The sequence below is a fragment of the Mesitornis unicolor genome, unplaced genomic scaffold (genome assembly GCF_000695765.1).
Source record: "Mesitornis unicolor isolate BGI_N332 unplaced genomic scaffold, ASM69576v1 scaffold2675, whole genome shotgun sequence".
NCBI lineage: Eukaryota > Metazoa > Chordata > Aves > Mesitornithiformes > Mesitornithidae > Mesitornis > Mesitornis unicolor.
This window is the reverse complement of record NW_010185978.1, coordinates 5,088-27,405: the sequence shown is the minus strand read 5'-3', so window position 1 is coordinate 27,405 and position 22,318 is coordinate 5,088. Positions and strand designations below refer to the sequence as shown.

General features: G+C 46.6%; 1 protein-coding gene across 1 annotated transcript; it reads left to right on the top strand.

Moving 5' to 3' along the window:
* Window positions 1-3,305: 3,305 nt before the first annotated feature.
* Window positions 3,306-18,815, top strand: TNFRSF11A (tumor necrosis factor receptor superfamily, member 11a, NFKB activator). Its single transcript, XM_010184987.1, has 11 exons — window positions 3,306-3,431; window positions 6,060-6,141; window positions 6,593-6,718; window positions 7,252-7,395; window positions 8,470-8,563; window positions 8,939-9,033; window positions 9,685-9,792; window positions 11,581-11,633; window positions 13,332-14,196; window positions 18,436-18,677; window positions 18,729-18,815. The coding sequence occupies exons 1-11, from the start codon at window positions 3,306-3,308 to the stop codon at window positions 18,813-18,815; spliced, it is 2,022 nt and encodes a 673-aa protein (XP_010183289.1).
* The last annotated feature ends 3,503 nt before the right edge of the window (window positions 18,816-22,318 follow it).

Below are 22,318 nucleotides of genomic sequence, written 5' to 3'. Positions count from 1 at the left end.
TGAACCTGTCATCCAGAAGTAGCCCACCCCAAGAAATCTCTCACAGTCATTTCTTCATTAAGGCTCAACTTCAGTTGGTGAAGCATAGAAGAATAACCTGTTGAACTAAAATGTAAGAGAAGTGTGCTCCACATAAATTATTGTATCTTTAATGCCTTTTAAAAGTATTATGATTTTAATTAAGTCTGTGTTAGAGTTACTCATGGCAAGTCTTTCTTTGAGCCTGTACCTGGAGCAGTGAGACTACTAAGCTTTCCTATGGAGTGCTGCTGTTGCACTTGTTTAATCTAGAAGACATTTGCCCTTGCAGGCCTTTTCACAAGCACATGTAGGTGTTAGCTTTGTAATGTCACTATTCTGCAGTTTTTATTTCTGCTTGTTACGGGCTTTCAGGACATGGTTTAGTGGGCATGGTGGTGTTAGGTGGACGGTTGGACTTCATCTTAGAGGTTTCTTCCAACCTTAAATGATTCTGTGATTCTATGAATGTTGTCTTTCTGTCAAGCCTTTTTGTTAAATATTCTGGTTTGGTTGGCTTTTGGGTTTCTACTCTCTGATTCATCTTTAAGGTACTCTACCTAGTAGCTATTAGTCTTTGAATTACCATGGCAGTAAGGACACATGTGTTAAAGCACGAGGTTCTGCATCGAGGTGCAGACCAAGCAGGCAGCCTGCAGACACTGCTGCCCGCCTGGTCGATAAAAATGTTAGGTGCACCCTTCTGGCTCTTGCATGAGGATGACTTTGTGAATGACGAATGCTGTGCACGTGACGGTGAGTTTTCAGTCCAGAGAGGAAAGCTGGCTCATTCACACATTTGGTCGGGAGCCGTTTCAGCCCCGCTATCTATCACCTCCGTCATCTCCCATCTGATATACCTGAGGTTCCTGTCTGCCCCACTGCGAGAGTGGTCAGTGCGGCACTTCTCCTTCACGTCGGCTGCCGGCCAGAAATAACTCTGGTGGGTTTGAGATTGATGGATGGTCCTTCCCCTTGGCGGAGCAGCACCAGTCACTCAGGTGACTGCTTTTTGCTGTGCACTAAAACAGAGGGGCAAGGGGAATAGTCAGGATGGGGCTTTTACTGCCATTTGCCCATCTCCTGGCTGCAAGTTAGAGTTTTCTCTTGACCACTTTATTCAGTTTTATCCCTCATGTTCTTTCTGGCCTCTTCAGGTATTAAGGCTCTAGCAGGGTTTCAAGGGCCTATTTTTAAGAGTGAAATAATATTTAGTTTTCAGCTTGTTGCCATTTCCCGGCTATGTTTTACCACGTGGTGGTAGTTCTGTGATGTGGTTACTGGTCACTGGAAAGTTGACATCACCAAAAGCATTTCATTCACAGTCTAAGATTTTTGTGATGAATTACAGACCTGCAGGCGAATAACTGGAATTGCACAGCTATGACTTGGGTGCTGCTTTGATTGACTTTTTAGCAACAGTGAAGACTGTCTGTGAAGGAACTGTTGCATTCAGCATCCATGTGGTTATGATGAAGCCTTCAACATAAGACTCCTCTTTCCCCTTATAAACTCATAATCGTAAAAATTTCCAGAGCCCTTCACTGTGCATGTTGCTATTACACACCTCCATAGAGCACCTGGGAGCATCAGCCCTGGAGCATCACCCGTTGAGAGCCACATGCTATTTTTATTCTTAAATATTTTTTTAGACAAGCCTCTGAAACTGGCAATGAGCTGAAGAAATCGGGTTTGTACTTAGCGATACTGCTGACCCAAATCAGGTAGGAAGCTGGAGGGCTGTGGGCACGCAGTGGGTGTGAGAGGAGAAGGAGTGGCTCACATTCGAAGTGGAAGCAGCAGCAGACAACTGTAGAGGTCCTCTTAGCTGGATACCAGGGTGCTGTGCTTGCAGGGGCTGCTTCAGATCAGGAAACGTTGGCCAAAGCTCAGTCCTCTTGACAGAGGCAAATAAAGCTCCACATCCACAGAAACATTATGGTTCTACAGCAGGCAAGGCTAAGGACCTCAAAAGCAAGTGGTTTGAATAAACTCAGGCTCTAAGGGATAGAGAAGAAGTGGTGTGCAAGGCAGGACACACCATAGTTGGCCCTCCCGTAGGTACTTTGTGTCTGCAATAGTAAACTGAGAAAAAGAATGTGCTTTGCTCAGTGAAATGATGACAGATGACTTGAATGCTCTCCAGAAGCAACCACCCTGAGCATGAAGGTGTCATCTGAAGGTGGTTACCCCTTGAGGTGTTCCTGTACGTTTCAATTTTTGCAAAACTAAGTTTATCGCTAATGAGCAATCCCCATTGAGGCCTCAGATTCTTATTCAGAAGTGACATGGGAAAAAGGCTCTGGAAACCCCCGAGCTTGTTCTTCCAGATTTTTTCTTTTAAAGGAAAGAGGCCCATGCAACTCTATCTTCTCTGAAACATCTGTCTGAATATTCATCTGAGCAAGAAAGTAATTTTAGCATCCATGACACACAGCTTCTGCTGCCATCCGATTGCTCAACGGCACCAAGAATAAGTATTTCCTTAAGCCTGGGGACAGGAATCTGAATGCTGCTGGTTCCCCCTTCAGAAGCACCTGTGTGTGTGTTTTTTGCAATGTCTGAGTAACGCAGTGCTGCTTTGTAGCTGAGTCATCAAAGCTCTCTGACCCTACAAGCACACTCTTGCTTGGTGTCTTTTTCAACAAATGGAGGGGAAAAAATGAAGCTGAAAGGGCTGCCTGCAGCTCGACACCGAAACCTGCAAACCTTGACTTGAGCATGCCTGTTTTCCTACAGAAGTCAAAGTCACTACCCATGTAGCTAAAGGTAAGCAGGTGTTGGCACTTTACCGAACTGGCTCCACCAAGCGCAGAGGAGGTTTGTCTGTTTTCCCCTGGACTCTTCCCCTGTCAGATATACTTGTTCTGGGGTAATGTTAATCAAGAGAGAATGCTGGCTGTTTTTTTCAAAACTGGTGTGAACTCGTGTGCTTTGCACACTTCTGAAGTGACAAATTCACAAAGGACACCCAGAGCTCTTTGAAGCACTCATTTGCACGTTGTGGTGGGATTTAATGAACAGCTTTGCCAATAGCGAGACCGTTAAAGGAATGACCCAGCTGGTTTTTGTCTTATTAAATAACTTCAGAGGAGGTTGACACCTCTGCATTCACCGAGGCCCCTTCTTTCTCTAGATAAGAGCTCTGACCCACAGGCCAGCACCCGATGAGGGGAAGGATGTTCCAGGGGTTATAGGATGAACTTGAGACTTGGGAGACTTGGTCTGGTTTCCTGTCACCTCCATAAAGCCAGCTGGCCCGCGGGTGAGAGTTCCTCATCCGCGACATGAATTGCACTTCCCCGTCTCGGAAGGGCGCTGTGGCGGGAATGCGCTGGCGATGGCGAAGCGTCAGGCCGCGGTGCTGCCAGCAGCACGAGTACCTCTCAGGCCCCAAGGAAAGGTGGCGTATGGTTTGAGGAGGAGGTCCCTGGGTCAAACAAGGGGTAACCTGACTTCAATGGGGCTGTGTTACCAAAACGTTCACTGGATCGGCTCCTGCCTCTCATGCTTGGTAGGCCCAGCCAGTCCACACCAGGCCAAAAGCTCACGTGGGGCTTAGGCCATGGACGCCGAGAGCCATGTCTTTATGTCGCTGAGCATAAATCAAAGGAAGGAGTATTGCAGCTCTGTGAATGCAGTGGCTTGTGTGGAAAGGGGAAGGACATGGTGCAAAGGAGATGACTTATTGACATAGAGTGTGGATTTACACAGCTGCAGCTCTGAGTGTACCATAACAATAGTGCTCTTTTTACAGTAAAGCAGGGAGGTACGAAATGATTTCCAAAATGTAGCTGAGCAATCAGCCTGCTCCCTTAGCCTCAGCGCCAGGGGATTGCTGCTTCTCCTCAGGCTGAGCTGTGGTTCTCAGTAATTATTCCAGACCCTTTAGCTGAATGCTCTTCAGCAGATACGCATATCCTTCCCTAAAAAGGATGACTTTGCCCTTGGTTGACACTTCAGTAATTTTTTTAGTCTTTTCTTCTAAAGAGGAACTATCAAACTGGGGCCAACAAGGAAGAAGAGGACATTCTGTTACAAAAAGCGACTGACTGGACCTGTCGTTGGTCTCACCGCTTTTGTAGCCTTTTTGGATGGGAGTAGGGAATCGTTTGCTCAAGACCGTCTCTCTGCTGCTCGGTTCTACAACGCTGCCTCACCCCCTTGCTGGCCAGCTTAGTGTTTTAGCAGATGGCACCTGAAGTGAAAGAAGACAAGCTCCATTGATTGTAGGAGTGTTTTTGGCATTTCCCCTGAGACATGGAGCGGTGCCACTGTTCAGCTACCAGGCTGGCCCAGCTTTCTCTTCCCTAGGTGGCCTCTCCCCTTGCCAGCACCCATCCTTATCCTGTGCCCCTCCTGAGAGGTGCTGTGCAAAGGCAAAACGCAGTCTTTGTTCCAAAAAATGTCTAATCTAATGACGAGAAAGGCATTGCTGATAACACCAAAGAAAGAGACAAGGAAACCGTGAGGCAACAGATTTCTTGCAAGATTGGACTCTTAGTTTCACCTGCAATTGCTTTCATGATTAAAAAAATGGCTGTAAGGTGTTTATAATCTGCAAAAAGTACCTGACTTGGGGTACTTACTCTGTTCCAGACACAGCTAGCACAGTTTTGATAAGTACAAGTTATGTACCAACCCATGACTCAAACTCCAAGCCAAATGGTGGTGTTTTAAAGAAAAATTTCAGCATTTTTGGTTGTCTTTACGTTACAAGACCCTTCTCAGCCTTAGAAGAGGATGAGGTTCTTAGGGAAGAATATTTTTCTATTTAAAGATATTGCTATTGCTGAAACTAAAAAACGATGAAAGAAAAGACTTGGAGGAAACAAGGGGAGAACGCTAAGTAGAGGAATGGAAACCAGTGTCAGTAGCCACAGGGCTGTTGTATGCTATTAGATGGCAAAAGCTCCCTTTAACCAGAGGCAGAAGCTTTATTGCAGCTTTCTCCAGGTAAATGAGTCTTTAACAACTGTATCCAATAATGAAGGATTCCTTGCTACGGGCCAGACTTAGAATCATCCTGTCTATTGCAAGATCAACAACTGGTTGTAAGGTGTTGAATTTGCCTGGAGAGCGGCTGCCAGGAGACTCCAGGGCAGCCAAAGCAGGGCCAGCGAGGGGCTGGGCACGATGCTTGACTGGGCACGGTGCTTGTCTGGCCGGAGTCCTCAGCACCAGCCATGCCCCGAAAAGCAGCCGAGGGAGCCGCCTGTGCTGGGCTGCAGGTGGGACCAGTGTGAGCACAGGCAGCCGGGAGCAGGGAGCGGATGCGAATGCCCATACTCTACAGGCAGCACTGCTCCCGGCTTTGCCCCTTCTTGTAACAGTTTCAGGTAGTTTGAGGGGTGGTTTGTGTTGGGTTTGTTTGCATTTTTGAGAAGCAAAAAGCTCTTGGCTTAATTGTATACCCTCTTTGGGTGGCCATCTCAGTTCCATGAGACCATCTCTGCAGGACACAGTGGGAGCCATAAAAAGCTGCTAACTAAAGTCCAGTATTTTCTGGGGCTAGCCAGGAGTATTGTGTATCCCAGTGGGAAGCTGGAAGCTTCTTCTTTTTCAAGAGCGTAAATCATTCACCTTACTGGTTTGTTAATGCTGTACATTAAAACTGTCAGTTGCCCAGGTCTTGGTCTGAGGTCATATCTGTGGAAGAGGCTACAGAAGTATCTCTGTGCCAGGTTGGTTTTTTTCTCTACAATTGTTTTAATGTCATAGCTTTCAAATAATAGAGTACTGTAAGAAAACGTTATATATCAGGCCAGAAGTTGGTGACAAATTGCAATATTGTGTTATTTGTTTATCACTTGGCTGTATTACAAGTCCCTGTGGGTACAGCATCAAGTACCTATTCATAACATGTCTATAAAGTTCCTTTGAAGTCATAAACACTGGGTATTTTTTACTGCTTAGCTATCCAAAATGCTATACAGAAGAGAAGTTTTCCTCCTCTCTGCCAGCCCTGTGACGAGGTAGGTCGGAAGCTCTCCTGGTATATCCATCGGTTCTCATGTCCTCTCTCTCCTTCTCTGCTCCAGTTGTCACTACAAATCACTCCGCCGTGTGAAAGCGATCAACACTATGAATCCTCTGGACGGTGCTGCACAAAGTGTGAGCCAGGTATGTGCGCCCTGGGCTGTGCCAGCCTCGCCACTGCAAAGCTCATTAGAGACAGACAGTGCTGTGAGTCGGTGAGGCAGCCACCTCTTGTGACTCTGCTAGTCTGCTGGCACATAACCCTCACAGGTGTGTGACTTCAGGCTTACAAGTGCCTTTCCTGCTGACCTCAGCAAAAGCCATAGCAGCAATTTTGTTGGGGTAGCACTTAACCACTGCGGGAGACAGAAAGCAGCTTGTGTCTCTTGCACGTAGATAGGACTGCTCCGGAGCCGTAAGCTTCAGGGATGTTTCAGTGCCACATTAAATGGGGGCCAAACTGAGCGGCTTAAAAGGTGGCAGGAGGAAATAATTGTCCACAGCAGTGCTAGCCCAACCTGTTATTTTCTCTAAGCTCCTTAGATAGCTGGTGTGCAACTTGCAAACAACTTACTTGCCCTTCTCTCATTCACAGGAAAGTACATGTCTGCTAGATGCACTAGTACTTCTGATAGCGTGTGCCAGCCATGTGGCCCAAACGAGTATATGGATGTCTGGAATGAAGAAGATAAATGCTTACTACATAAAATATGTGATCAAGGTGAGCAGTTCATACTGAAGAACCTTTTAATCCAGATTACCAAAGCACGAAGATGGAAAAGTGGGTCTAGGGAAGTTGGTACCTGGCACTGGAGGCTGGGCTTGCAGAGGAGCCTGGTGGAGAGGGAGGTCCCCAGACAGCAGAGACTGTGCTGTGCTGAGCACAGCCATAGTCTCCATGCAGCTGATAACGATTATCTTCTCTGGGGTCATTCACTCCTGGGACTTGGATCTTAAAGGCCGTCCTTTTGCCCAGCTTACTGTGCATTCACTTCCCCTAACATGTTTGTCTCACCCTTGCAAAGGCTTTGTTTTCTACAGCAGCTACAGGGAAAAATGTTGCTCAGGAGTGCAATCAGTGAGGAGCCCTGTGCTGATCAAGGGTCTCCCATGTTTCTTGAAAGATAGTGTTTCCTCTAGCATGAATGGGTTTGCATCTGGCATTCAAGCAAAGCAAATAGGTAGAACAGGAGGCTCATAAACTTGAGTCTTGTTATCAGAGAGATTTTTACTCCTATCTGCTTTCTCTTTCAGGGAAAGCTTTGAGAGAAGTGAACCCAGGGAACAGCACATTCCAGCGGCAGTGTGCTTGTACCATGGGCTACCACTGGAATGAAGACTGTGACTGCTGTCAGCGAAATACCATATGCGCTCCAGGATTCGGAGTTGAGCATCCTGGTAAGATGCAGGAAGGGGATGTACAAAGTGATATGTCCAAATGTCCAGCCTAGGCCTACAGGATGAGGCCAGCATTGTGACATTAGAGAGGATGCTTTAGACTCTCAGATGACTGTCAGCAGAAGATGCACATCTGAGTTATCATTACTACCGCATGTAACCCTCCTGGACCATTTCCATTTTGAAGGCTTCTGCCTCTGTAGTTTAAATAGTCTCTTGGATCAAGTGACTTTTGGAAGATACCACATGGACATGGCACAAGGTGTTCAGTGCATTTCTAACATTTGCTGAGGTGCCTGACTGTGAATCACTAGGTCTTGCATTGCTCCAGTATTCAGAGAAGTTTTCCATTGAAGGGTTGTTGCTGAGGTCAGATTTGAAGTCAGTTTTTGTCCAGTGACTTTGCTTTACAATTTTATAACGTTATAAGCAAGTTAAAAGCAATCAACACCTTTCAGGTAGTGCAAGTATTCTTTGTTTTGGATGACTTGTAATGCAAAGATTTATTGCAGACATTTAATTTAGTCCTAAGTCTGATTGACAACAAAATGCAGATGTTCTGTGGGTGGAAAATAGAGATGGTCAAGTTCAGAATTGTAATGAACACTGGGAACAGCTGTGTCAAGCAAGAGGAAACCCAAAAATTCAGCACATAATAGAGTAATGGAGGATGAAATGCTGCATGGGCCTGGAGAACAGTGGTGCTGGTTTTGTCCAGCCTAGCATATCCTGATACAGCATTTTGTTTACTGTGGTTCCATAGAAGTGACAATACCAGTTAGCGCCGCTGTCTGTGGCGTAGCACTGACACGAGGAAGTTAATGGAAGGGGAAGGATATAATAGCTGGGTGTTATTTTACAGTAACTGCAAATGGCTCACAGTCATTTCTCATTTTGATCATGTAGATAAGTGCTCAGGTGAGACTAGCAGACTTTTTTCTGCTTACACGTGACTGTCACTGTTGCTCTGATGTAATCCAAGATCCTTCTTTCTTCAGGGAAGCTTTGGGGTGGGTGGGTAGGGGATTATGGGGAGCACAGTCACCTTCTTCTTTTTCTTCCTTTACTACACAGTGCAGCAAGACAAGGACACAATGTGTAAACCATGTCCCAGAGGCTACTTCTCAAAGGTCGCTTCATCCATGGACGAATGTAAATCCTGGACCAAGTAAGTCTCTGAATCTCGCAGAAGGGACTATGCTGGCCACAAGGCAGGGAGAAGCTTGGGCATAAGCAATTTTCAGTGGGGTGTTTCAGGCTGTCTGCAGAGCGCACAGAGCATCTCTGTTGTCTGTGCAGCAATTTAAGGCATTCTCACACTGGAGCTTGAATTCTCCTTGAGCGGGGGAGCAAGAGAGAGCAGTAACAACAGAACTGCTGAGCTAACACAGCTGAAAATAGAGAAGGAATCTGAGCTTCTGAAGAGTGGAGAAATGCAGGATAGAAGTTGTATGTTGCAACAGAAAGTACTACTCTGCATAAGTGTAGGAGCCACAACAAGCTCCCTCTTTGAGAACCTAGCGTCTCTGTCTTTCTTTTTCAGCTGTACAGCTCTAGGAATGGCAGAAATAGTGCCTGGGACTGACAAATCAGATGCAGTTTGCGCAGAACGGAAGGTGCCTGAGCCATCGGAAGATGGTATGTGTCCTTATCCAGGTTATCTGTTTCCAGGGAGGAGGAGGGATGTGTTTACTAGGGGTTTTAGCCAGCTTAACTCCGTTCCCATTGTGGCTGACTCCAGGAGGAGCAGCTGCAGACCAAGACGGCACTCTTGGAAAATCCCACCTTTAAAGATTACTTTAAGCTTGGCGCCTCTAGGGCACACGTCCACTACTAAGCAGAGCTTTACACCTCCCACTGAAACTGCATGGCAAGCAGCACTGCTGTTACACACATGACCTCCATCACATTTACAGCTCTCACTTTTTCAGCCTGCTGATTTCCGTACACACGTTGTCTGTATAAAGGGCAGCAGCTTCTCTCCATGCTTCTTTTATAGCAGTGGATATATTCTCAGCTGAACGTAGCTCTCCCTTCTTGCCCACTCCTTATTTACCTCTCCAGTGTGGTTTTTATGGAGATGGCTCAGTACCAGGTGCCTTCAGTAAGGCTGCTTGTCACAGAGCTCAATGAGTGCTAGAGCTGTTGTCCTTTTAATAGAAACTGAAAATCAGATAGGAAGGAAAAAAAACCCCTCTCCTGTGGAAAAGCAGGTAAAACAAACAAGGATTGCCGTACTGCTGAGTACAAGCTGCGTGTTGATGGCACTATCTTTTTTACATCCTGCAGGAACAAACAGGATCTTATACGTGTTGATTGTCATCTTGTTTTTTGTGGCACTAATTGGCATTGTCGTCTTCATCGTATACTACAAGAACAAGGGAAAAAAGCTGACAGGTACGTGATAGCTAACGATATTCGTGAATGTGACAACTGCATGGCACTCTGTGTGCTCTGATTTCGTGGGTAACCACCAGGTTAAGAAACTTGGGAGTTATTTGGGAAGTTCTGTGCCATCCCTATATCTGTTAACTAGTGCAAAGCCAGGCTTCAACTGCTGTGCAGATGAAGGAGGGCTGGTGCTGGGGGCTTCTGTAGCAGCACGGCTGCTCTGCACCATGTGACACACAGACCCCTTGGCCGAAGGGAAGCAGGGAAAGACCTGCAGGGCTTTCACCACCTCCTGTCTCCTTCCTCTTGCTTGCCCTCCTCCCCCCCAAATCTACATCTGGACAGGTTAGAATACAGATTTCAAGACAAAGGGCCTGATGCGTACTTAAAAACATGATGGAGGCAATGTTTTTAGATGAAGGCTGAGGTTTTGACAAGGTATGGAAGAAATATTAGAAGGAAATAGAATAAACAGTAAAAGTAGGAAAATAGAAGAATTCTAGCAAAGGCCTACTGGGTAACACTGGGGTACTGAATATGTTATTAATACAGCGGAAATACCTTCAGCAGTTACTCAATTCTGTGTTAAGCCCTGGATCTCTTTAGTTAAGGACATACCTGTATTGTTCTGTTCAAATTTATTTTCTCCCCCTTAAGATGGGAAGCTTTTCCTAGTGTAGATTTTCCATCATCTCCTTTCCCAAACTCTAACAATTTCTGAAACGTTTTGGGAGCAGTGAATGGGAAGACAGCAACTCTCTTTCATAAAGTATATTTCAGCCTGTGTTTTAGAAATAGGCTGCCTCTGCCACACTAAACACAGGTTGTGCTAAATCGAATTCTTGGGATGGGCTGGAGGAAATGGTGACTCTCCTTGCAAACCAAATACTTAGGATGCAAGGCAGGTTGGGGGAGAGAATGCTCTTTATTTGACATTTCTGTTATCGTGCTGCTCTGACAGTCTTTCACTGCCTTTACACAGTAAATCCTGCTAACCAGAGCCCCTGAGACTTGCAGGCTCAGGAAGAAGCTCTGCCTGCCTGGCAGGGGACCGATGGTAAATGTGTAGGCTCAACAGCAGAGGAACAAAGTCATTGCTGGGAACTGGCAGTGGCTGCATAGCTGATCTATCTTCAGACATAAAATAACAGCACTAGCTTCAGATGTACATGAGACCCAAGTCCTACAAAATCTCTTGAAAATATAAACAGGAAAAAAAGAAGGAATTGCTCTCTCTATTAAGTGGCAGTCTTTACCATAAAGCATTGTTGGACTTCAAGCTTTTCCTTGGGAGATGCTCCGATTAAGTGAGTTTCCCCGTTAAGGACACCCTGACTAAGTGGAATACGCTGTATCTGAGCCTGCCACTCTGTGGTTTCAGTGGCTTACTCTCTTCTCCCCAGGCTCCTCACTCCTGTCTGAGCATGGCCTTTGGGCCATCCATGTGATTTTTCTTGAAATAGACCATAGGGCTGCAAGCAGGTCAGTACTGGGCTAGTCATAGCTTGGTGTGACATATGACCAGGAAAGAAACCCCATTTGATGTGGATCACAGTTTAACTGTCGTCTATTTTGGGAGCTTGGAAACATTTGTTCCACAGAAATATATCCCTGTTCCAGTTACAATGAGTCCTCAGATAGACCGATGCTGGGACACTTGAAGAGTCAGTAAAAACAGTCTCGCTGGTTTTTACTTAATATACTGTGGATTGTGAATGGCTGTGGGTGTTTCGGTCTGTGGTTAACTTCAGTGCCTGCTATATGTCACAGCTACTCTCTTTGTCTTCCCTACAGCAGATCTACAGAATTGGGCTAACGAAGTGTGCAGCCAAATAAAAGGGTCAAAGGTAAAGTCAAAGGCACTTGCATTTTCTTTGTTTTATGTTTTCCTCGTGGCATTTCTGACACCCCTCCTGATGCAGACTCCATGTTAAGATTTGGCTAGAAAACAAGTTTTGAGTTCCTCAAAAAATGCTTGCAGCTTTGGCTTTTTCAGTCTGGTTTTCTGTAAATGTGAGGCGTATGAAATCACCGTTCTCAAATAGCTTTTGAACCTGCTGTCTGGTTTCAGCCAGTTTAAACAGTGGTAGAAGTCTCAGTGATGATTAAATATTTATGTGGAGAAAGTTAAATGTGAGCCTGCTGGTTGCTGAACACCTGAGACTCTGTCTAGGAGAGAGCCTTTCTAAATCCTAAGAGCAGCAAAAGCTTCAGTTGAGTTTGCGCCTTTTTGCAGACCAGAGTGCTCACAGGGGAGAAACGTGGATTTGGGGCAGTGCCAAGAATGCCAGACACGCACGGCATTAAGCACAGAGCCATCAGCTGAAGAGACTGGCTGTGAGACACCTTAATTCTAGTGCTCAAGAAATCCTTCTTGTCCATTCACATGTGAAAAAAGTAAGACCTTACAAGAGGCTTTGCTCTGGAAGAGCACTGGATCCCAGACTTGAAACACTCAGAAGTGGGGGCACAAGTTCAAGTTCATGTGCTCTGCCTGCTTCACGTGGTGGATGTGGACTGCGGTGTCCCAGGTGCATGCTCCCCCCCAAACCATCTAGGAGCTCTGTCTAGCTTAGCTGCTGAAAGACTCAAACGCCACTGCTACAAAAAAACCCCATGCCAAGCCAACCCACCTTTTTGAGCAAGCAGTTCCTCTTTTGTCTCCAAAGTGTTCATGCAAGCTCCTGAATTGGCAGCTGCTCACATCCTGCGGGACAGAGGAGTGAATCAACAGCAATTAGTGGCTGGCAGCATTTACACTGTCCCCTCCATCCTGGAAGATCTGAACAGACGCAAGAAATGAAAAGTATCAGTTCCCAAATACCAGTCTTTACAGCACAACTTGCATGAACTGAAGGGAACCCTTGAAGTAGATCCCAAACTTTTTCTTTTCTTTTCTTTTTTTTTTTTTTGTGAAGCTGCAACCAAAAATACAGCTTTACTTGGGCAAGTACTGGCAACATGATATCATGGGCCTTTGTATTTGGTGTCCTAACGTTTTCTAGGTTAAAGCAACCTTACCCATGTGGTGACTTGTTTTTTTCTAGCTTGTCTTGGGCCCTCTGAATCAACCCCATTTCTTTCTTCAGTCATTACTGATAATAAAGATTCTGCTCCCAGTAAGGCCTCCACAGATCAGCGGCCCTTCAGACACAGAGATGATTCAGGGGGTTTCCAAACCTTATAAGCAGTTAGGTTGATCCTACTGATGGTCCATAAGGAACAGCAGAATCCAGTGACTCCTCTAGATTCATTGACTCTTAAATGCCTTCTTAAGTACTAGGAATAGTCATCTCCCAAAATTAAATGTTATTGCCCCCTAGGCCACCAGGTTTTATTCTGAGCACCCACTGAGCCCAGCATCACGAGTCACAGTTCCACAGCAAAACAGGATTACACTTCAGGACTCAAATATGGTGGTGCTGCTCAACCTCAGCAGCTCCACACCGAGGAATAACTGAGATCCGCCTGTTCTTTCTTTGTCTAGAAAATGACCCTCTGCTGATGTATTTATTAACCATGTTTTTATTTTTGATTTCTCTCAGGAGCCCCCCAGAGATGCATTTGTTACCGTGAACATCACGAATGCTCTTGTCCCCCAGGCCTCTGAAGGCGTGCGTCTCCTGGGCCCTGCTGGCTCTCCTGCCCCTGGAAACTCGTGCTGCACCAGTGGTCACGCTCCTTGCAGGAACGGGAGCGCCAGCGTGGCACCATGCGAGGTGGGAGGGAGCCTCCAAGAGCTTTCTGTGGAAACTGAGACTGATGGTGACCATTTCGCACCAGTTCCCACGGAAGACGAATACACGGATAAGGATCTCAATACCTCTGATTATTTATCTTTACTGAGTCGGACTGCTAGTAAAACTGTGTCGTCATTTTCAGAACCACTGGAGGCAGGGGAGAACGACAGCTTAAATCAGTACTTTTCAGGAACCGGGAGCACAGAGGACGTATCGGTCTGTCAAAGCTTCCACCCTTCCTCTGACACAGATGGGGCACACACTGCCACGGACAAACTTCTTCAGAGATCTTGCCAAGATGCCCACAGTTGCCTGAAGGAAGCGAGCAGCCAAGACACAGATCGTTTTGCAACAAACTATGACTCAGAGAAGATCTGTGTGAGGTGTGGTGTTTCGTACAGGGATTCTCCCAGAAAGTGGAGCAAACCCTCGTGTGCTGCGGCTGACAGCGCCTCCACCTCCCCAGAAACTAGATCCTATGCACAGTGCACCTGTGGCTTGAATTTCCTCTCTGCTGGTCAGAGCACTCTAGCAAGCAATCATTGTAGGGAAGATGCATCTTTGGATAGTTCCAACATGAAGTACCAGAACACAAAGAGAAGCACGTCAGGGACAAACAAAAGCACTTCAGGGACAAACAGCAGCACTTCAGATCTCCCTCCAGCATCTGGTAAGCCCATTAGGCTTGACCCCTACACAGTGGTATAGGATTATTCTCTGTGCTAGCTCAGTATCAATTTAGAGGGTCTGATTTAGGAGAAGGGGAGAAGATTAAAATGATGCCTTTTCACTTGATTGCCCTGACGCTGATCTGAAAAACAAAACTGAAGTAGTAAGGCCATTTGGTTTGTAGTGAATTCTGCAAATAGTGTGAGCACTGTGAGGGAGCACTGTCCTGTCCTGTCCTGATCTGATGTGACCAGCAATGCAGAACCCATCTTCTGGCTGTCACTGCAGAGGCCAGGCAGTTCTGTTACTGAAGTATTTCGGTACTTTGGTGGTAGCAGGTGTGTGTATTGGAGAAAACTTAGGAGGAGGAGAGTATAGAAACCTAGAGACAAGAAAAGATGCATAACACTCAGACAGACGATTTTCCATTCTATCGTCTGCACGCACATCTTTGCCTTTAGGTTTTTGTCGTTACACTTACATGGTGATCAGTGAAGCTCCAGCTGGAGCTGTTATCTGGTGGCCATGACTGGGTCTAAGAAATTATGTTCTATTTCCAGCTTTTGGTTCTCTTTGTTTTAATTTGCTAGGCTATAAGCATTCACCTAAGAATAATTTCATACAGATCTTGTTTCTCCATACACAAGTGTTATGTCCTCGAAGCAACTCTGAAACACTGTTGCCAGTTTAGTAATTGACCACCAATTTACTACCTGAGTAAATATGTCAAAATTGTCAAATGAAAGCAGGGGAGAAAAAATCACTGAGGCAAAACTAGCAGAAGGGAAGTTATGAGCCTTTTCTGGATGAAACCTTCCTCCTTTAGACATTTTTTTCAGTATAAAAGTCTGCGATCTGCCTGTCATGTGTTGTTAGTCATTTTAGATTATAATCTCCTAAAGTCAGATGCTCTGGTTTTATTTATATCCGTGCACTGCGAAGCACAGTGAGACCTTGGTTTTGACTGGGACATCTAAGTGTTACTGTAATACACACAGCAGTTGTAAGCAGTTGCCCTTCTTTAAAACCATGTCTTGCCTTGAAGTTTCTTACGGAGACATTCTTGTCCGTCTGCCAAAGCCCAGAAGCAAGAAGGCCATTCGTCTTCCACCACGCGTGCCATGTGGGAAGCTGAAAGTGCGTAGCCTTCATCTTTCTAAGAGCAGACAGCCTTTCTGCTGCTTCAGTTTCCCGAAACCCTGACACAGTTTCACTGCCTGGTCTGTACAAAATTTAGCAGTAGTAGAAAGAACGGAGATTTATCTTTTTTTGTTGTTGTTGGAAGGCGACTCTGAGGTACAACTGAAAGTTGAGTCGTGCTTGGCACTGCAGAAGTACTGCTTTTCTTTCTAAATCTGACATGAAGAGGAAGAGAAAATACTAAGGAACAGTAGGGCAAGCAGGAGAGCTTGGATTTAAGCACCGTGCTAGAAAGTGCCATCTTAGATCTGCAGCACAGTTCTTTATGTGGGATTTTAATTGTATCGGTGCTTTCGGGTATGTGTGTGCTATAGTGCCATCTGGTGAAACCTGAGCACAAACCTGTGTTCTTAATTTGCCAGTTTTTAGGCTGAACAGCCAGAAGGCCCTGACTGAGCTGTGGTCAGTGTGAGAGTGTGGACTGGTTAATCTGCAGGTAAATTGGCTTGCTGGCAGAGGGTTTTTCTGTCCGCAGAACGGCTGCGCCCCGCTGGCAAGGCCTGGTTGCACGAGGAGAGGGACAGGGCTTAGTCACAGCCTCCATCCCCAAGCACCCTGGGCACAGTGGGGCTGCACGTGGGGCTGCAACAGCATCAGTCATTTTGCTGGACCTCGGGAAACACCCAGATGAAAAACGACCATGTGAAATAACTTTCTGTAAAGCTTCTCAGAGCAGCCGAAGCCACCGGGCTGTGCACACAGACATGCTTAGACAGAACAGTACAAAAGAGGGTGGGTGGAAAAAATGGCAAGAAAACGGCCGTGGGTAATTCGATGAAGTTTTGGGTTTAGTTCCCTAACACTCAAAAAATGACAACAGAAATGGCAAACTCTGTCCCTCCTGTGAAACAACCCTAGAGGACCAAAGTAAACTTCTGGGCAGATGCCATTTTGAGGGGTCACCACTGAGATGGAGGTAAGCCTTGATGCGCTCTTTCGAAGCCCCAAGCCTGGAGGCCGTCAGGACGTGAGACGTCGGTTCCTGACCACCTCCAGTCGTCTGTGTGTGCAGCGTGAAGCGTGAGTGCAGGAAGACGTGGGTGACTCACAGCTGGGAATGGCTCTGCAGTGTCTTTCACTTCCAGATCCCAAACCAACCCGGTTTGGCAGTGACAAACAGCTCTTGCTGCCTTGAGAAAAGTAATCACCTGCGTTGTTCCTGTTCTTAGTGAATCACTGCTACAAAAATTAATCTTTGTAATTAATATCATCAGGTGGTCTGAAGAGATTTAAGGCTGAAACATTGCAGAGTGCAATGCCTTCACTTATCCTCTGAAGGTGTCCCTTACACTTTCCAGGTTGGAAGCACATCTCTTAGTGCAGTCTAGAAGCTCTTGTGTCTATTTTCTGTGCTTTTGGGCCTCAAGTATCCTTTTGTTTCAGCACGGCGTCTTCAGCAAACAGTGAAGATTTGCCAGCCACATCAAGTACACATTATAAGTGTGTTAATCTGCTTTGTTTTCCTTTCCCAATTGTCACATATATTTCTAAATTCTTGATCTCGTACTAAGCACTGTTTAACTTTTCTGTGTAACTTTTACAAGTGACAGGCAATCTGTACAAAGGCAAACAGTTATTTTTGTACTCCCATTGAGCCTAACAGTTCTGTTGATGGCAAACAGCCGAACCAAATCCGACACAGGGGAAGCAACCAGCAGGGAAAAAACTCCCACAGAGAAAACTCTTATTGACACTTCATGTTAATCAGCAATGCTGGGAAAAGAAAGAAGAGCTAGCAGCACAATGGTTTAGCTAAAATAAATAGTATTGCCTGAGGGGGGCTATTAGAGAGATGCTCGAGTGCTATGCAGACTCACTCGTGAGCAGGCACAGGTCCTAACGCAGCACAGCTGGAGTCCAGTGTCCTTTGCTGGTGTGCAGACATCACCCACAGCCTCTGGAAAAATGGTGTTTCTCAGGGCTGGGCCATGCTTTGCTGCCGTGAAAATGGGAGCATCTCAAGTGCTGAGGAATGTAATGAGGAAAGGCACAAAACGTGTAAAAAGTGTCAGATCAGTCCGCAAGTAATGATTAAGTGAAGCACAGCAGGAAAAACACTTCTGAGGAAGTGTGTTCATAGGCTGGGAAGACTTTAATTTTTACGTGGTTGCTTGGGTATGTTTAATGTTCCAACTTTAACAAGTTTGTTAGTTTGTTGTTGGAAGTTTGCTCTCAGTTATTTTCTTTCTGCTCTGAGCAAAGTTTATTAATTCCCAGAGCCTGGTGCTGCTGTCACTTCAGTCAGTGACCCAGTCCTGGAAAGGCAGAAAGATTGAATTTATACTGAAAAATCTCTAACCGCAGGCAGACTGAAACCCCAGCTCTGTTAGGTTGCTATGATATAGACTTTGTCCCTTTTGATCTTTTCAGTGGCGTCAGGGTATATCCAGGTAAATCCATGAGGGCACTAGGTGAGTACCAGAGCGTACCTACGTGGAGGGCCGTGTCCAGATGTCACAGAGCTTATGTGAGACAATTGTATAAGCTCCCTGTCATTTGGACACTGCTTGGCTGCATGGTCTGACGTTAAGTCTTTCAGTATTTATTCGATCGGCCTGCTACCTGCATCACACAGTAGCATTGATTGTTTACCAAGGAGAAAAAAACAAACAATGTGATGCCTGGGACTCTAAAACAAATAATAAAAAAAAAATCTTAAGTAGCAATAATGACCATCTCTTCACAAACCACGGGCAGGGGCAGTTTGGACGCAGCTCCTGCATCAGGTGGCACAGCGGGCATGAGATTGTCCCGCTCTCTCTTGCTTCCTGGAGCGCGATCGAGACAGAAAATGTTCCCAGGCCTTCCAGACAGGCTGGCCCTGGGTGACAGGCTCCGTCCTGAGGAGGCAGAGATGGAAATACTGAAAAGGTCCAGTGGCAGGCATTGATTATAGGAGCATCCCTGTGTCACGGGGAAAAAATAATGGAACAAGAGTAAAGCCACCACGGCGGATTAAGTTCGCTGTGCTACGCGTCCATCTCGTGAGGGGAAAATATTAATCGCCTTGTGTCTTCTTTTCTCCCCTCTGCTTCCCCAGGAAATGTGACTGGAAACAGTAACTCCACCTTTATCTCAAGTGGACAAGTAATGAATTTCAAGGGCGACATCATTGTTGTCTACCTTAGCCAAAACTCCCAGGAGGGGGCAACGGCCTCGGGGCCCAGCGAGGAGAACGTGGGCAGCCCTGTGCAGGAGGAAAACCTCAGCCGCTGCGAGACTTTTGCTGGCAACGCCCAGCACTACAAGGAGAAATGTGCCGAGCTGCAGGGCACCCACCTGGTGGCGGGGAGCGGGAGGCTGCAGCAGCCCACAGGACCCCTGGCCCAGGAGCGGGGCCCGTCCCTGCGCGGCCAGGCCTCGCAGCCCGTGCAGGAGGAGGGGAAGCTGGGACACTTCTCGGAGAAGGTGTTGAACTGAGGCAGGACGATGTCTTCGCTGTGGGCTGGGCCGCCAGCGGGCAGCCCACGAGGGTGTGTGGGGCTGTCATGGGGCTGTCGCAGGGCTGCCAAAATCCCGGGTGTGGTGACAGATTTGGAGACTGTTGCTGCTGCCGGTGCCTCCTAGGGAATTTTACAGCTGGGAAGGACCCTTGTGGCACATGTGCTGGTGCTCTTGCTGAGGAGGTTACCGGTGGGGACAGGCACACGTGTGAAGCCAGGCGTGCTGTCCCCATTGCAGAAGCAGTGGCAGGGCTCTCCCTTGCGGGACGGGGGACTCCCTGCCTGCCCCTCGCTCCCTGCCACCTCTCCTCAAAAAGCAACAAAGGAGAGCTGAGGAGATTCTTCAGGCTGGAGACTTTGCAAGAAGGAGAGCAGTGTTGCGGGGCACCCCCAGGACATGAGGTCCACACTGAAAGGGATCCCTGAGGTCTACTTCAGGGTTTTCTTTTTGCAGCGAAGCTGCACCCATTTTCCTGGGTCTGGGCGCCCCTCGATGCTGCTGGTGGCATCAGCCCTTCCCATCTTTCCTCAATGGAGCAGATGCTCCAGTCTCAAACCAGCACCAGAGCCAAGATCCTGGTCTGCCCCTTATTAACCTGTGGGTATGAATAGGTGCAACGCTGCCCCAAGCACACAGTAACAGGCAAAATAGAGCTGATGTGCCTTGGAAGCACATCAGATTAACCCAAAGAAAAGAGCAGGTTGCATAGTTTCGACCCTGATTCACCTCTGTCTTGTTGCACCTCATCAAAGGAATTCATACCTCTGAAGATGAGTGACATGTGCCTGGAAAACTGCTGCATGAATAATGTCACTGAAGTTTAAGACACAGAGCTGCTGGCAGGTAGGGGAAGGGTCTACGATAATCAGCTGTGGACATTTCCTGAAAGACCAGGAGAGGGAGGGATTACCCAAAGATGGAGAGTTTAGTCAGGATCAGAGACATGTTCCTTCATCTGCCTGAACAATTTTATCATTCCCTCCAATATTTTCGTTGATAAGCAGAGCTTTACTTAGGTAGCATGAAGCTACTTCCAGAGCTCGGCCTGCCTGAGCTGAAATCAGAGCGTAGCCACTGTCATACTGAGAGCTAATGAGCAACAGGACCGAAGGGTCGCATTTAAAGAGTAATAGTTGTAGTTAGAGGAGAGTCTCAGCTTCTCGACTGGCTTCGGTTCAGGTCCTGTGTCCTGCAGCCTCCTCCACCAGCCACTGTGGAGAGACAGGTGAAGGGAACAGCGACTCGAGGCACTCTCAGGAGGAAAAGAGAACATTTTCTGAATTATTTCCTGACAAGGGGTAGTTTTCTGACATTCTCCCGCACATGTGAGCGCTGCAGGAGGCTACCTTCAGTCTGAGCCTTCAGGAGTGTTGGTGCTGTGTTTCCTGCCAGACAGCAGAGGGATCTCTTATTTGCCCTGATGGAGAAGATCTCTGGTAAGGAGGGCTCCTCTCCAAGGAGGTTTTTAAAGCTGAGGGGTTCACTGCATAGCTGCTGTGTTTGCAGCAGTACTGCTCTGTGTGTGAAGAGCACCCGTAAAGCTGACAAAATGACCACTGTGTCATGATGAGCTTCTCATCCATAAAACAAAGGGATGGGCTTTAGCCACCTTCACCTCCCAGGAGAACAGCTCTGCGTTATTTATATATCTGGCGTATAAAGTTCAGCACAGACATAACAAGACTCTCTCTTGGGTGGCTGGCAAAAGTGGTGCATGAGCAACCAGTCTCCCTTTCACCTCTACAGGGCTTTCAGAAAACGAGACCATCCTAGCTGAGTCTTGGCCAGGCAGGCAAGTGATGACCCAAGCTACCTCTGCTTCTTTAAAGGTGTGTAACTAAGGCTCACTCTTATTTGTGGTGTTCTTTTGTCTTTCCTGCTGCATCCTTTACAACCTCTTTCTCGCCTCCTCTGGCCTACTTCTGTATCCTCTAGGCGTTGGTGCAATAGGGTCAAGGAAGCAGAACCATCATTAGCTTCATGCAGGGTGGTGCAGCCATTTTCCAACTTAATCTTCAATTTCTCAGTTATATTTTCCCAGAAATCATATATCAGCCCCACTGGGAAGCATTCAACCAGCCTCGCTTACAGGGCAGGAGGGACTGAAATCTTGTGCTCAGCTCTGGGTAAATGACCCGCCTGCAGGTCTTTGTCCTCATTCTCCCTTGGTTTGTATCCGCCACCAGAGAGCAGGCTTGAAATCCTGATTTCAGAGAAGACAATTTGAAATTTACTGCATGTCCTCAGTAAACATGTGGTTTTCACTCGCTCAGGATCCTACTGAGCAAGGGTTGAAACTAGGATCATCAGTGAGTGCGAAGAAATGGGTCATAGTGATTTCGGCGCTGTGCCAATAGATCTGGTTCTTTTTCCTGCTCCAGAATCCACCCAAAAGTGAAGAAACCATGTAACACCCATCAGCATGCTGCGTGTATTGAGTCTCTGCCTGGCTGCTTAGACGTGGCCCCCAAAGGGACTTCTTTATCTTCATGACTTCATTTGTCATCAGTTCGGAGCTGGGGCTGTTTTTTAACATCTGTTTGTACAACGGGGCCCTATGCATTGGGCACTAATTTGGAGGTTTCTGGCTGCTATTGTAATTTCACATAATTAATGATAATAAAAATCTTAAAGATCTACCTGAGAAAAAGTGAAGATTTTATTTGAATTAAAGGAGAAAATCAAATACAATATTATCTGCCTATGCTTATTTAAAAAAAAAATCAAATGTGAGTATAAAAACGTTCCTGGTTAGGCTTTTGTAAATTCTGCTTTTGTGCATAGAATTGTTTTAACAAAAAGTGCTTCCCTTCCCACAGTAATGCGCAAGTGCGTCCGCGCACGTGTGTGGAACCGAACGGGAGCTCTCGTAGATCTGGTGTGGTAACATTTTACTGCTGAGAACGGGGCACTGACTCCTCCTCTTTCCTGAAGTCTGCCTGCATTTTTACAAGTCTTTCAGTCTGAGGAGCCACAACATGCGTTATCCCTGACGAATGTACCTGCTGCTCTTGAAACTCAGCCACTTCAGGCCTGGAAGGGCAGCAGTAATTCTGCATACAACCATGGGAAAATGAGGAGCAACCTTGTGCTCAGGGGCACTGGAGCAGCCTTTTGATCCCCATGGAAAACAAGACGACATTAAAGATCAATATAGACCATAACTGCTGTCAGTCAGTGTACTTTGCTACGTGTTCACACAGAGATTGGAAATCACTTTGCAAGGCTTACAGCATAACTGGGAGTAGCATCACTGAAATGTTGTAATTGCTACTTGTCCGTTCAGGTTCCCTTCCTTTGATCATATTGATGGTATCTGAGCAACTGCACCCCTGTGTCTGTTACAAAACAGAACCCTGCTGAAGGATGTCTTTGTGCTAATCAGGTATTAATTAGAGCTATAGTTTTATCAGATACCTCCATTTAAATTAGGCAGTAGTGCCCCCTCACCAGCACCCTTAAAAAAACCATCTCCAACG